Source organism: Gambusia affinis, linkage group LG21 (genome assembly GCF_019740435.1).
Source record: "Gambusia affinis linkage group LG21, SWU_Gaff_1.0, whole genome shotgun sequence".
In the NCBI taxonomy this organism is placed as follows: domain Eukaryota; kingdom Metazoa; phylum Chordata; class Actinopteri; order Cyprinodontiformes; family Poeciliidae; genus Gambusia; species Gambusia affinis.
Window position 1 is genome coordinate 9,002,384 of NC_057888.1, and position 16,083 is coordinate 9,018,466.

General features: G+C 38.0%; 1 protein-coding gene across 19 annotated transcripts in view; it reads left to right on the forward strand.

Moving 5' to 3' along the window:
* The window catches only part of si:ch211-285f17.1 (sickle tail protein homolog), a 116,137-nt gene that overhangs the window by 9,786 nt on the left and 90,268 nt on the right, over positions 1–16,083 (forward strand). For 17 of the 19 annotated variants that reach the window (XM_044105261.1, XM_044105269.1, XM_044105273.1 and 14 more), the window contains exon 1: positions 10,386–11,617. The exons of the other annotated variants lie outside the window; for them this stretch is intronic. In XM_044105261.1, the coding sequence (XP_043961196.1) occupies positions 11,281–11,617 (337 nt within the window). In that variant the 5' untranslated portion in view covers positions 10,386–11,280. Of the gene's footprint in view, positions 1–10,385; positions 11,618–16,083 lie in introns of those variants that run through there. 19 annotated transcript variants of the gene reach the window in all.

Sequence of the window (16,083 nt, forward strand, 5' to 3'; positions counted from 1 at the left end):
ACAAGCTAAGGGAATCAGAATTTGGTCCACTACGAAATATAACTAGAAAAATATCCTACACTAAAAAGTAATTGAATGTAAAAATTACTCTTCAAAACTCATCTTAGAGTTTTGAGATCAAGTATGCATTAGAGCTAATACCGTAAATAAACTCTAAATGAACTATGTTCCAGTAATTAAAAGCATCTGAGAGACTTGTGTCTTTCATTGTAAAGTGTTTTAGAGCATGCTCACAGCTCTTATTCCCCCATTATCATCCCACAGCTGCTGGCTATCATCTCCTACTTTTATCTGCCCACAGAAAGATTGTTAACCGCAGGGAAACACTGAGGTGGGCAAAAGTTAACTTTCTTCTGACCCCGAGGACCTTTAAGTCCCCCAGCCCCAGAGTCTAGGGGAACCAAGTTCCTCTTCATGTATCAGAACACTGAGCGGCGCCCAGTTTTTAATATCATGGGGATTGTGGCTGTTCTTCACTGATAAAGGTTTTGGGTTAGTCTTTGATGTTCTTTGGACTCTTTAATGAGGATCAGACTCTTGGGTTTTCTGGCCAAAGCCACAGAACTCTTTTACCATCCTCCCTCTTTTACTTGGAGCAATGAGGTAACAGAATGAAGAACCAGTCTCCTCAAAAGAGAGGGATTTTCTTCCTTCTCTTTCTCCTGGAGTATAGTTTCCTTTCCTGTACAGTCCTCTCGCTTCATGTATTTTTTAAATCCAGTTTCTTAGCACCAGGAGTGACTTATTTTATCATTTCATTGAGGGGAGCTTGCCTCAGATGAATCCCTTCCCCAAAACAGCACACTGGGGATGCATTAGAGGTTTCCAAAGACTCGGGATAGGAAACACACCCAAAGGGCTCTGACTCAGTCTCGACCGAGCATAAACACTAAAACGAGTGTACAGACAAACCAACAAGAAGCCAAAAGGGTTAGGTTAGATACCAGACAAAGTGGGCGTCCCTGACTGACCTCTGACCTTAGCTCTGAAAATAAAAGCCAATCAGAAACATGTGTGCTGTGGTTGTGTTTTCATTCTGGCTGAAGCAACACATTTACTCAGGAAAACAAAGACCCTCTGTTGTTTCCTTAACCTTTGGAGAGAAGTGGAGAACAAGTAAGGCAAAGAATGTTTTTGCAGAACCATGTACTAATAAACAGCTTTACCTTTTTTATCCTAAAGTGGGCAAAATATATTAAATCACGTTCTCCAAAGGAATATTTACACCACAATCCTTGTCTTAAGTATACCCTTCCAAAAATTAGCTGGAGCACATTGTGATGCAATCTATTGCAACTAGCTTCAAGTTAATGATAGTTCTAGCTCAGAGAATTGACTATAAATTTGAATTATGACCATAGAAAGAACACATAAATTGAGGGACTATTATTCCTGTGGGATTCCACTCTACTATATAGCGAAGAGAAGAAGAGCCAAAGATTTACCCTTCTGGTTCCAAGCCAGGAACTCATTACTACAAGCAGATATCCCACAAAGCTGTTCCTTCCCCCATTGTCCTTCATACCTTCATTCATGCCATGATTTCTTTCAGCACCATCCAGCCTTTTCAAACTTTGTTCAGTCTCCTATATGTGTCTGTCTCTTTTTTTGTGTCTCTTTTGACTTAGATTCTTATCTCTGTCCGGTGTCAGCCTGGGCCAAACGCTTCTTGTTTGCTCAGCAGATCTCTACTGCTGACTGAAGCCCTGTGTGTTTGTGTGGCCATACATATGTGCATGCATGTCTGTCCACTTGCATTTATGTGCACTGATGGGAGACATCCTGTTGTGTAGTGACATAGATGCTGGCGTGTGCTGCTGCTGCTGCAGTTCAAATGCTTTGCTTTATTCTCAACTAAGTAGTAAAGAAAGGGTCACAAGTGCAGGGAAGTATGATTTTTATTTTGGTCTATATTTCAAAAATAAAAAAGTAGCTAAATAAGAGCATCAGTACATACTGAATCACTGTCATGTGTTTTTTTTTTTTTGTTTGGTTAGCTAATGAAATTAGCTATGTAGACTATTTCAGGTACTATACATTCAAAGTTTGCCAAATAAAGAATGTCTGTTTGCAGGTATTAGGAGGTAAAATGGCTTTGTATCAGTTCAAATGACATCATAGAGAGGCGTATATGTTAGGTCTTATCCAATCTCTTGCCCAGATCTGCCATATTTTTGCGGTGATGAAGGGAGATGAAGTGTGGAAGAAATGCCATTTGGGACCTATAATATTTACATGCATGGCTAGCCTAATCTTTCTCTCAAGTGTAGATAGACATGCCAAAGATTCAGTGATTACCTGAAGTTTTGAAATTAATCAACTATTTAATCCTAACCCAGTTAATTTGTTGCAGAAATTTAAACATTGGTTAGTTTCTTTTAAAGGTATATAATTCCAGCACATGACTTTCTGTATTCACTCTGCTCCACTGATTTACAACTAATCATATAATTTAAATATCTTGTAGACTTGAGATGGAAAATGAAATGATACATGCTGTATACGGTATGCTGAATTATTGTGCTGATATTCAGTCATTGAAACTGATTGGCTTGAGTTAGAGAGACAAGCACAAAAAATCCTCCAATGGAAATCTCTGGGCAAGCATGACATATGTAAATATAGACTCAGAGACACACAGATTATTCATAATCCCCCCAGAGAGTGCTCAGACAAGTGGCATTTTCACATGTGAAAGGTCACAAATGAAATAACTGTTAGCGTAAATTACAACCACATGGCTGTGATGGTCCAGAGGGAGTCATCACTGTAAAATGTTACTTATTTCAGGTTGAAAAACTTGCTGAATAATTGGTGAGGAATTCAAGCTTGGCCTTATAAAGGCCTATATAATTCAGTGAACACGCTCTTTGCAACATATTTCATTCTGGTTGGTGGATTCATAGAATGTTATAACCATTCTGTCCCATTCGGATAAGACTGAATGTTGATTCAATGGTGGGAAAATTCTCTTCTGTGCATGCACTTTAGAATAATTAGCCCAGATCACATCTAAATGGAAGAAAAAAAGTTTATTAGTGTAACTATTAAGCATTGGTGGGTGAGAAAAGATTGTAGCATAATATCCTGAAACATACACCTTTATGCCATTGTGAAGTTTAAACAGACCTTTTATAATGCTTTAAATAGCTGTACTTGTATGTAAGTCTCTTTCTGTTTGAGTGTAGATTAAATAATTTTGTCAACATTTTACTTTTTTATACTTTTTTCAAATGTAGATGTTACACATTAAATGCATTTTTGACAAAGTTTTGTTTAGTTTAATTTTATATTCCTTCAAGTTTTTTTTTGTATTTTTTTTTTCAATTTGAAACCTTTAGCCTGGTTTTGATGTAAGGGGAATGACATCAGATGACAGCATTTCTTATAATATGATTTGTGATGCATCTAAAGGGAAAGTAAAGGTGCTTCTACGTTTGTAAATGTAAATATTTGATTCAATTTACTTTATAGGTTATGTCAACAAAACAAGGTCCTGCCCAGGAAAACCAGGAAACAGAATCATTTACCAGTTCTGAAATCAGTGCAGTAGTTTCTTGTTTGTAAAAAAAAAAAAGAAAAAAAAGAAAAAGAAAGAAACATACACTGGTCTTAAAGGCACTGAATAGTCCTGGGCCTAAATGTAATCCTTGTTGCTTGTCAATCAGGAACTGTTTAGACCTCCTAGGTATAACCAAAGGCTTTATAGACCTGTTTAGCAACATTTCATTTATATGCTTCTCTGGAACATACTCCCTTAATAAATGAAATGTGTAGAAACTGCTTGCAGAAGACAGAAAATATTACTGCTTAATACATTTTAACCAAAGAGGTAATTTTTTTATTTTTTATTTATTTTTTATCTGATTTTACTTTTTTGTAGCTACTTGTTTTAAATGAGGTGTTTAAAGTTTATTTCTTTTTATCAGCTCGATAATGTTTACTGGTATTTCTTTAATGTGTTTGTAGTTTTTAATGCATGTCTCTTTCACTTTGAAATGCCCTTTGCAAGAAAGATTACAGATTAATCTCCTTGGCCTTCCATGTGTTTCCCAGGTTTCTGGTTCATAGTGTTTTCAGTGTTTTGACTCAAGTGTTTAAACTATTCTGAAAGAGTGAAACTGAAGTTGTAAGACAGAAACCATACTGTTCCTCATGCCAAACAGATGATTCAATAAGATGCTTCTTTCTTCCTCAAGCATTTTGCATGATAATAAGCACAAGCTCACACAGGTGCTAACCTGCTGAAATGTCTTCATGACTGTATGCCCTCATTTTGAATTCTAATTTAGTTTTACCAAAGATAAGGGAGAAAGATATTAAGTAAGAAACTCTTTTACAAATATTTATTTCCTTTTTCTTTGAGTGCAAACAGTAACATTTAGAAAACCATTGTAAGTGTTTTGACTGTTTAGGTTTGAATAATTTCTAAAACATTTTAATTTTAGAAATTGAAATGCTCCAGATTCTTCTAGGAAGAAGAATCTGGAACATTCTTCTTCTAGGTTCCAGATCCTTCTTCTAGGAAGAATCTGGAACCTTATTTTGTTATGAGAATGTTACTCTCACAAGATAAGAATCTCACAAGGAAGATTGCAAGAGGTTTATATTTATACCCATTGTTGTAGTTACAGACAAAGGAGTATAATGTAATAAAATAAAGATAGAAATTAGCATAATTACAGCAGTGTGATTACACGTTTCTAACTTTCATTAGTTAGGTATACACTTGTTTTCCTTTTCCTAGCGGACCAGCTTTGTGCACAGAAAGGAGTCTGGGACTCCTCTCTGCTTATCTGTTTATCTCCTGTCCTCGCTCTGCAGTCGGCTGCTGAACAAAAAATCAATATGCCATAAAGAGAATGGAGAAACCATTTATTTACATCAGTCTGGATGGAGAGGTAGTTTGTCTTCCCTCATATCCCTTTTATCCACTTCAGACAGAAGCATTCTGCTTTTCTCCAATCTCACACTTGACATGCTGTCAAAATAAAAAGCTGAATTCTTTTGAAATGTTGAGGCGTAGCTGCTGCCTGTGGGGCAAAGAGACGGAAATATGACGTTTATATGTTTTCAAATGGTGAGTTGGTGCTCACATGCTTCATACCCAGATGACAGAGGACCTAAACTGTCTCACAAGGCCACAGGGGGGCCCCAGAGACAGTATATAAAGCCCTGATGACAGTACTGCATTCTCACTAGAACCTGCATTATTGATTTTTTCAACCTCACAGTCTCTCAATATTTGATTCATGCAACAGTTGAGCTAAAATGTTTATATTCTTGTCTCTGGTATAATAAACCATCTGGGTTCTTAAGAAAGACTGGCTTGTTGCCAGGGTTGTAGGAATATTTTGTACCTTCATAGCAGCTTAAAAAAAGAGACAAAACCACTCTCATACCTTCTTTTATTATTCATCTGTTAGAACAGCGAGGGGGAAAGAATTTGGCTATTAAGAACAACATTGGAGTTTTTCAAGTAAGCCCAGTGGGTTTATGGATTAAATGGCAGTTAGCACTTGGTATGCAAACTTACATGTCATTTTGAACCCAAAAACCAACTGGATCAGGGAATAAAAATTGAATGCACATATAAAACTAGTTTGGAATTAAATGAGAATGATTACAGAATCACCTTACAGGTTTTGTCACCCTTAACAGTTACAATCAAGCATTTGGGATCAGTCATTTGTTGGCATCCATCTGTCTGTCCATCCACCCTGAAACTTTCAAATAATTGTTGAATTTATGTTTTCTAGTGAAGGAAGCTGTATGATGTCTATCCTACATTTTTAGAACCCAGAAGGTTGAGTTTTCTGTAATGTAAAAAAGTCACTTTCTTGCTGCTACTGCAGCATTTTTCACACTCAACAGTCAGTGTTAGCTTCTGTCTGTCACAATTTTTTTTTAGTTGGAAAGTTTTCTATGCAATTCTTTGTGCTGACCAAGATTTTGTACAGGTCACCAAAGAATGATTAGCATCTATATACCTCATTCTGGTCAATTATCTTCCGGAAGCGTCTCATGTACCATGAATCTGGTTTAAGCAACAGATGATAAACACTTCTCTTGACTACAAAAGCATCTCAGATTTGTTGACTGAGTGATGGCCCCTTTCTCCAATGATTGGGATAGCATTATCTTGACTTGATGTGGCAAATACTGTGAGACATGCTTGGTGGTTCTCTTCGGGGAACTGCTGAAAGCTAATTGGTTCCAACTGTCGCAGCGAATCTAGTCGTCTCATTTCTGCCCTTGAGTCACTTTTCTTCAAAAGGGATTCAGGGACAATCAACAGCTGAAAATACACAAGGGAGTAAAGGATTCTTTATTGAAAATGAAAAGCTCACTTTGTTCTTGTGTAGGATGGTGTGTTTCAGAGGAGATTGGAAGCACATTTTAAATTCATGAGCCTGAGAGTTACTAAAAAGTCTCTAATCAAACATTGATGGCTTTCTCAAGTAGGGAATTGTGATGGAGAGTATTTTAGGTCAACTACAGTATAACTGAAAGTTTGACAGACCTTGACACATTTTTCCAACAAGCTACAGACTAAATGATTATTTAGTGTCCTTTGCTGTGGGAAGCATTGGTAGTGCTCCCTCTCTGTCTGCACAAAAGAAAAATATTCTCAAAGTTTTGTCAGGCCCTTTAGACAAGCTTATGGAAAATACACACTGTTGAGCTCATTTGATTTTTCAATGAAAAAAAAGAGCAGTTTATAAAGAATTTGTACTTGGTATAGAAAATTTATAGATTCTGAAATATAGGTTTTCTTAAATTATTCAAGTGCTAATGCTGACTCTAAGGTAATTCCACAATGATCATTTGCCCTGAGCAAAAACTGCTGATGAAGCATTTTCTCTGAAAACTGTAGTAGAGACAATCCCCACTGATACATCAAGACTATATTTTTGAGTTGCCTTTAAAGCTGCACTATGTGACATTTATAAAGAGTATGTTTTTACATATCTGCTAAAATTATCACAATGTCCTTTCTTACAGTAATCTTGGATAAGATCAAGCTCATCCACCTTCTAACATCTGAAGAAATGCACCGCTCCCGACTAAAAACAGCCAATCAGAGCCAGGAGGAGGGTCTTAACCCTGTCACTCAACTTCACTTCATATACTCATTGCTAAATGTGCTAATGGTAAAGAAACAACTTTACAGTTGCAAAAAAACCCATTAATCTTCTGTCTTCGGTGGCTTTGCTAACTAGCCTGAGCATTCACAACAGGCTCTGGTGACAGAGAAAGGCTGTAGCAGTAGTAGAGAGCAAGGGGGTGGTGGGAGGAGAATAAGCAGCACCACAAGATTGAGACTGACAAGCGCTAAGACCTGCTTCCAGGCTCTGATTGGTTGTTTCTAGTTAGCACTGGGAGAAGGCAGAGGGAGAATTTGTTCACAGATTATCTGTCGCATAACATACTGTCAAGACATATTGACAGTTTCAACAAACGTAAAAAAATATATTTTATAAAAGTTACATACTGCCATTTTAGGATGATAAATTTACTACAAGGTATCTTTAAGCCAAATGATTACAGTATAACTTGTTAAGTTGCTTATAAATTTAGATATGACCTTTTAATGTTCCATCAGCTAATGACTTGCATAACTACCAGTTTGGTATATTAGAATAAACCTGAAAAACCACTGCACATGCTCACAATGTCTTCAGCCTTTCTTGATTTATTGTCAGATTTTGCACATTCATTACTCGTCCATCACTTTTACAGACATGTCTGAATTAACAGCCACTTCTCTGCACATTTATCATCTAAGATCAAAGTCTGTGGAATTATCTGGCACCTGTTTATTTCCATATTCCTACAAAACCTGCTGTTTTGTTAATTTGATGTGTCAGTCTCTTACCTGCCAATTTTCAAAGTGTAGCTGGCTCCTAGGCCTGGACTTGCCCAACATCAGGCTGCAGGTTTGATAATTTTGCTTTAATTGCTGGTGCTGGTTTTAACTCAACAAACAACCATCTTTTCCAAGTTGCTTAGTTTAAAATTTGAAGCGAGTAGTAAATTGTTTTCTGCTTTGACATTTTTTTTTTTTTTTTTACACCTGATTAATTTCCCCTCTGCATTGATCTGCCCTGTGATCAGTCAAATTATGCAAAATGACAGACTTAATTGGGAAACTGAATTATATCCATTCCTAAATATTATATTTAAAAACCCTTTGAGGTGAGTTCCTACTGTAGATTTGGATTATGGCTTTAAGAGTTGGAGGCTTTCATTTACTCCAACCATAAATGTTGATTTACCCAAAGCCACAATCAAATCATAAAAGAGTTGGCATTTTTTGGCCTGCTTCACCACTGTCCCTGTTTTTTAGGCTTGATGTAATCCTGATTACTATAATTTTGTAAACACAACAGCTACAGTAGTGACGCACAAATATAATCTGACACAATTCTAATATTTCATCTCATCTCCACCCTTTTCTCTAAAATCCACCAGACATGCAGCAGTTCTCACGAGGTTCTTATCCCTCAGATTTTTGTCAGCAAACTATTCGTTGGGAAAGTATGTAGGTCAATCTGCTTTGGTCTTTGTCTAGAGCCACAGAGATAAGTGGCAATGTGATTAATATTTAATATCTATATGATCATGGATGGCTGTTGTCATGTTCAGAGCGGGTTTAGAAATGTTAAAGGCAGTCCATAAGGGGGATGGGAAACTAAAATCTTCTATAGAAAATCTCTGTGTTTTATCACTTTGTGGCAGCACATTTGACTTTTCATGCATTGGAGCTTGTGTGTAAGTCCTGTGCCACAGTCTATGCAGATTGCTGCTCTTTTATTTATGAGTGTTGCCTGATCGCGGCTGATCCTTTGCTGTAATCCATTTTCTGGTGTTTACTCAGCGAGCGAACATTCACATCCGTGTGTGTCATTTCACATGTCCGCTTGGATGCTTTATGGCATATTTTGAAAGTGTCACAGACACATGTGGCATGTGGATACGGTGACCTGTTTTGCAGAGTTTGGTGCATTTAAATGTTGTTAGATTACCAACAATTATTTTAACAACTGAAAATAAACTGATTTAGAAATGCACACCTCTGCATTTGGTATATGTTATTTCAACAATTAAATAAAATGTTTCATAAGGTGTTAAATAACTAATTTTGCTAGATGTCAAATGTTATGGGTCAAAACTGTTTTTAAAAGGGGCCGAATGTATTTTAGAGATGCATTACTCTGAATTTTATGGGCTTTATGTAAAGGTTTGACCTGTTGAACAGTGTGGGAAATGTTTTTTATACCTTCTTGCTATTAGTGATCATTTGATGTGATGTTGCTATGTGAGAAGACTATCTGTAACACTGTGTTGACAAAATGATCACAGACTTGATCATTTGTTAAGATAAAATGTTAAGTGCATTTTAATCTGTACTTAAATTTGATACACAGGACACTTTGTTTTGTGATCGGAACTGTCTGTGAAAAGCTGAAATACTAAAGATGAAAATGTTCACAATTTATAATTTTTTTCGCAGCACTATATATGCCAGTGATTTAATGAGATACTTGTCAGAAGTGATAATAGATAGTGAATGCCAACAGCTTTAATGATGCTGAACTTGGGGCTGCTTAGTCACCTCCAAGCATTCTTGTTGCATTGCTAATACAAATTAAGTTTTGATGTTATTAAGCAACTTTTAGACAGTTAACAACTACCTTTCTTACTGAGCAGTTAACACCGCAAATTAATTTTAAGTAATTTGCTAATACTAAAAGAAGAAGATTCCAAATACAGGAGGGAGGCTGGGCTCAGCGTTAGAGATAGGGTGAGGAGCCCCATCATCATTCAATACATGACATCTAAAGTTTTTCCCTCACTAACAACTGTGATGTTGAGGTCAGTGTGACATGTTAAAGATTAACATGGCGCATTAACTGATTAGAAAAGTTTGGATTTTTTGAGATTCCGACCAGTATGTCACTGGTGAGGGACTGACACTGAAAATCGGCCGGTTTTGATCACTAGTTCATCTTCAGGGGTGCATTCTGAAAATAATTCTCATATTTAAAACATTTAAAATTCAACTGCTACCGTGCATAATGAGATATTTCTATTGATCAGAAAACAGAGTTTGATCGTATTTTGTTTTTTTGTTTTTTTTATTTTGTCTCTGTCAAACATGTACGTGCAACAACCCAAATCAGCTTTACTGTGTGTATCTTGCAGACTCATACACATTTACTAATGCTCTGAGGATTCCCTCCTCTGGGCTTTGTAATTCTCTATAAAAATCCACATACGAGTGTGTTGTGTTGCGCATGTGTGATTCCTGCCTCTGAACATTTCATCACATGTGTGGAACGCAGGCTGACTGGATTTAAATAACTCGAAGCTGTCAGAGAAGGAGTTGAAGAAGAGAAGAACAGGCAAAAATAGGACGAGGCGAAGTAGTGGTTTGCGAAGAGTGTTGCTCCAAGGAGTCCGCGGATGACGTGAAACGCTGTGCTCACATCTGGAACAGCTTGTGCAGCTGCACCTGAAGAGGAAAGCTCCTTCGCGCAGCCTCTGCCGGCAGTTTCTCCTTCCTCCTTCTGCTCTTTTTTCCCCAGTTCTTTTTTTTTTCTGGTGATCTGTAATTCTTTTTCTCTCTGGTTTCTGCCTGCCTTAGTGCTGGGATGGTTTCCCGCTGTGCATCAGACAAGAAGAGCATGTAAATTGAAGACAAAGAGAAGAGGGGAGACAAGAGAAAAGCGGACATTAACATGGAAAGGAACTATTAGGTATGAGGTAGGAAAGAAAAGTTTATGTTTGCGTTATGAGTGTAGGTGCAGAGAAGTGGGGGCAGGAGAGGAAAAAGAAAGGAATGGAGGAGGAGGCACAGGGGGGATTAAGAAGCTGGAATGTGCTAACATTGGAGACCTGAGTTTTTGTTTGCATTTGGCACAGCACATCCTGTCACTCCACAGGTTTGTCCACACGTTCAGTTATTTACCAACACACACACTTACTTACGTGCTCACTGTTTGCTTTGGAGGATGGTCCCAGGAGGCCATGCCAGGAGAGGTGAACACCTTCCAAGGAGCTAGGTTTCCTCCCACCCTGCTTCCCAAAAGTATCCTCCTTCTCTCTTCTCACTCCTTTTCTTAGCCCTTCTGTCTTACCTGCACCAGTTTCAACATGCTGCAGCTTCAGAGTAACAGAAAGGCAAGAAATCTTCCAGAATGCCCTCCGGATACAGCTACAGTCACCCCGGCTGAGGAAAACTAAGTAGCTTTCACTTGTAGACTAACCTACAGGATGTCTAAAGCCTCCCGGCTTGCTCGCCCCCCATCAGCGGGAGCAGGATCCAAGCTTCCTTCCCCAAGAAAGGAATGCCCTAGCACCACGGCCTTGGCTTGTCGTGCCCGGGTACTAAGTGTGGGGGAGAAGCTAATGAGGGCAGGTAACGATGGTGCCCTGAACAGACAGAAGCCCTTAAGTGGAGCTGTGACACAGGACAAACCCCAAAGTGAGACCCAGACTGAGATTCGGGACACTAGTTCATGTGAAAAGGACCAGAATGTGGAGATGGTATCTCCCAAAAGCAGGATCAGCCCACCCAAAGTTTCAAGTCAGCAGCAGGGTTCAGTGCAAAGTAAGTAACAGATATGCATTATTCTAAGAGAAATAGTTTGTTATTGGTCTTGTGGTTTATTACTTTTGTTTTGTTTGGATTTATAACTACTGGAATTTTAAAATTATTTCTGCTCTTAACTTTATTAATAATATATAAATTGATGCAAATGTATGTAGTCTGGGGTTCATTTTTGTTTGAGGGGTCGTTTTTATTTACTCTGCTAAACCAACTAAAATATCTTGACTGAAATGAGACATCATGAGAAGGAATTGGATGATCCCCCCACACCCCAAGACAATGATAGAAGCTTCTACCCTTGCAACCTTCAGTAGAGCCCTGTCATCAATTTTAGGAACCTTTCAGGTCCAAATGATCAAATCGGCAAAAGTGCAAAATGGTTAAGTAGAGAAATATATGCTAGAGCATCTAACAAACTCTGTCTGCTGTAGTTGCCTGAATAAACAGCTAACACCCCTCCTTTTAAAATATGTCCTTACAGCTTCTCTTATGTAAGTACCTTAAAATATCTCATTTTAACTTCCACACTGAAGAGTGTTGTGGTTGGGTTGACATATATGAAAACGCTGTCACTGTCCTGCTGTGTTGGTGTCCACTAGTGCTTATCTCTCTCCCCATTGGTCCTCCTCATAACATTCCCAACTCTGCATGACACCTGCTTTCATGTCCTTCTAGGACTCAATCTTCTAACACTTTCAAGTGAGATGTGGGCAAGACTGTATGCAACTGAAGAGTTATCAGAATGCTTTACATCTATGATGCTCTTGTTGAGAGCTTGACTGACTTTTCTTTGAGCTGCTGTAACGTTCCCTGTCAGTCAGTCATAAATCACTGCAGACTGATTGGTTTGTAGTCAAAGACAGGGACTTGCTAAAGGAATGGGGGTGATGTAGATAAAGACAACAAGGTGGAGTCCAATGGTAGAGTGACAGAAGGAGGTCAGGAATGTGAGCTGGGCATGCTGGGAAATCAACAGGTCCCGAGTTGTGTCTCTGTGTGAATCTTGGATCATGAAGTCAGATTAGGGGTATGAAGGGGGAGCAGGTTTGTTCTGGAAACCAGATGTGCTTGTTCTCGCTGAGCTTCTAGTATCTTCTTTATATAAAGAAATTGTCTTTCCGCAGAACTGATGACCTTAAAAGCCTGGGTCAGCCCCTGTAGAGATGATTAAACATCAAACCCAGAGTTCTTAATTAACCACACTTTGATTATGTCCGGTAATTAAAGCTTTCTTTGTTTTCTTTTATGTCCTCACGGAGTTCTTCTGTCTTCCCTCACTCCTCACTGTTATTCCTTTTGTCTTTCTCCTCGCCAACACTCTCTCTGCTTTTGTGTCTCCTTGAGTCACTCTCCTCTTCCTATCTCTTTCTAATGTTGTGTTATGACAGCATTATTGAAAGACTCCTCCACCAGCCCCCGTCATACACATAAGCAATCATAAACTCACAAAAGACCATCTAATAGAATAAATGAACTGTTCTCTACATTTGCCTGTTCTGCAGTGCATTTTTAAGTAGGAGTTTTACTTCAGTGGCTGCTCAACTTTATTATATCTCTGGACAGTACCTTTGAAGTTCTCAGTTGAAAAGGCAGTGCATCAGCAGCACACTCTCTGCAGAAACTTTCAACAAAGTAAACCTATTTCACATAACTTTGATGTATAAACTTTGTGCAATACAGTGTCTTGACTTAATGCAACCTCTGTTAAGTGGTATCTTTGTTTTTGCATTTGAAACACATTTTGCTGTTAGCAGTATAATTAGCTATATTGTGACCTCTATAGAAAACTGAGTGTTGAAATTAAAGTCCCTGTATAATCAATTCCTGAAATAATTCCAGTCACTAGGCTTGACAGTAGCAATGACTCAAGCCCACAAGTCAAACATAGCTGTTGCACATAGGCCTGTCAGACAATAAGTGTGTGTGGCAGGTGACATTTCCACTGTGTAAAAGCTTCAAAGATGACTGCTGCTCACCAAAGGAACCAATTTCAGCCGTTAAAGTGAAATCCCCCACCAAGAGGGAAATCCGTTTGATAGATTTGCTCCAGACAGTGTGTAACATTAAGCATAGATTCAGGTATATGTATATTTTTAAATTCTGCAGTAACCCTCAAATTGATGCTATTTTGGTGAGCTAGAAGTTTTACAATATTTATTAAACTTCAAAAAGCTTTTGAAAGGAAAGAGAGTTGAAGCCTTACATAACACAAATTTTCTACTTTTGAGCTGGTTTTCCAAAGTTTGTTCACATTATTACTAATGCAAACCAGGATCCACTAGGATGGTTATTTAATCATTGTTTATGCAGTTTTGCTTAGATGCAATTTGTATTTTGTTGCCTTGTACTTCTAACTGGTGAATTGACAGTATGCATTTGGTATGAAAGCAGAAGTTACAAAAATGCAGTTTGTTTCAATGACCAATCATGTGTACGGAGCAGTGTTTTTGAAGTAAGTATAGCCAAATTTGTTCCCACACACTTATAAAGCCATTCTTACAAATCTTCCGTGCTTGTTGTGTTGTTCACTGCAGTTTCTATTTTGGGATGAGGTTAAATTTCTGGCCTCACCAATGTGTCTGTGTTAGGCAAGCAAACAAGCTGGCAATCTTACTTGCAAGTGAGCTCCCAAATCAATTTCTTCTGTTGGGCTGACTATGTGTTGTAACAGATGAGCTAACGCATGGATGATTCCAATCTAAAATTGTTCTATTCAAAAATATTCAGCATTTGTTTAGAATTAATTTGTGACAAAAGTAAAAAATGCTTTTGGAAAAACAGGTTGTAGTTGAATTTAGCTCTCCATTGTGGAAGTTTGTCACCTCTCCCTTCCCCCCCTCTCTGTATAATCTTTTTGCAGCCAAATACATACTAGACACTGTCATCATATGAGTGATCAAATGTTGTGATGGACATATGTGAGATGAGGACACATGGGCTGACATTAAAAGTTTGTCTTCACATCGACAGACACAAAGTGTCTCTGATATGCAGTGAGCACCAGACACCATTTTGACTCTTGAGCCAAGATTTTACCCTTATGTAACCCTGAATATCTTTAGCCAAAGGGAGGTGAATTGATTTTTGCACTTTTGTCATGAATGTGCAAAACATAAAAATATTAAAAATAAAAGTTGCAAAATCCCATCTGTTAATCTAGTATAGGGGTGACTATAAAGCAGTGAAAGAGTGTGGAAAAGAAACACAATCATTTCATTTGAGGTTTGACAAAGGAAACAATATTCTGAGGATATCCTAAGTGCATAGGAATGCACAGGCCAATTTTGTTTTAAGTGCACCTTGTTTCTAACAAGTTGGAACATCATGCACACAGGTTGAAGCATCACACGGTTGCTGCAACACCCAGTTGCGGCTGATGTGTCAATTACACATATCTGATGCATATCTCTTGTTCTAACGCATCCCAAAGGTTCTCTGTTCGCAACTCTGGAGGCCACTGGATTACACTGAACTAATAGTAACTTTCTAGAAAGTAGTTTGAAATGATTTGAGGTCATATAGGATGGATATGGCCAGCAACAGTACCTAAGGATTTATATTGAAGTATGACAAAAAAAATTTCCCCCACACCATCTTACCTCTACCAAAATCTTGCAAACATCTTCAAGAAGCAAGAGATGAAACCCAGTTTTCTTCTGTTTCAGCATGACTGATAGACTATTGAAATTCAACATGAACTTCCTCAGGTTATTTTAACAAAAACTTCAAGGCTGTAGTGTATTTATGAGAGCATCTTAACTTGGAAAGTCATATCAGTTGGTACAGGGATTTGAAAAGGTTAATGTTTGGACAGTCTCTGGTTGATAATGACTCAACCTGTCTTTAGCTCCCTATCAGTCTTGGTTATCATCAAAGCTCCAGGGCTTTGTTCGGTCTAGACAAACTTAATGTTTTCATCATGTGTATGATCATTAAAGTCTTTAGACTTTATGACCCACCAGGTAGCAATTTGTCCCTGGGAATCTCTGATTCTGGATGACCTCACCTCTGAATGACTGGAAAGGGACTGAGAACAGTTTGTTTTAAGAGGCACCCACACTTGTGTTTTTGCTGTGTCTGGCTTTTAACTGTGTAACCACATCAATATGTGCAGGGTTGCTTCAGCTTGTCTTAAAGTGTCAAAGGTTAGTGAGGCATTTGATATTTTGTTGTACTCGCCTGGGTGTCTGTAACAGTTTGATTCACTGGTGAGAGATTTACTTTGACATATTCACTGCTGAGATCATCGTGTCAGTTTTGCTCACTTACTGTAAAAGTTGTGTTGATATGTAACGGACATTTTGGTGACTGTTTCTTAAAAAGAAAAAAAAGCTGAAAAGTAGCTTAGTATGATATCAATGAGTTTTAAAATTGGAATATGTTCATCCATTTATTTGACACTGAATCTTTGATTGGAGATAAAATCAATTTCTAAAAAAACAGGAAGAAAAAAACCCATCATTTTC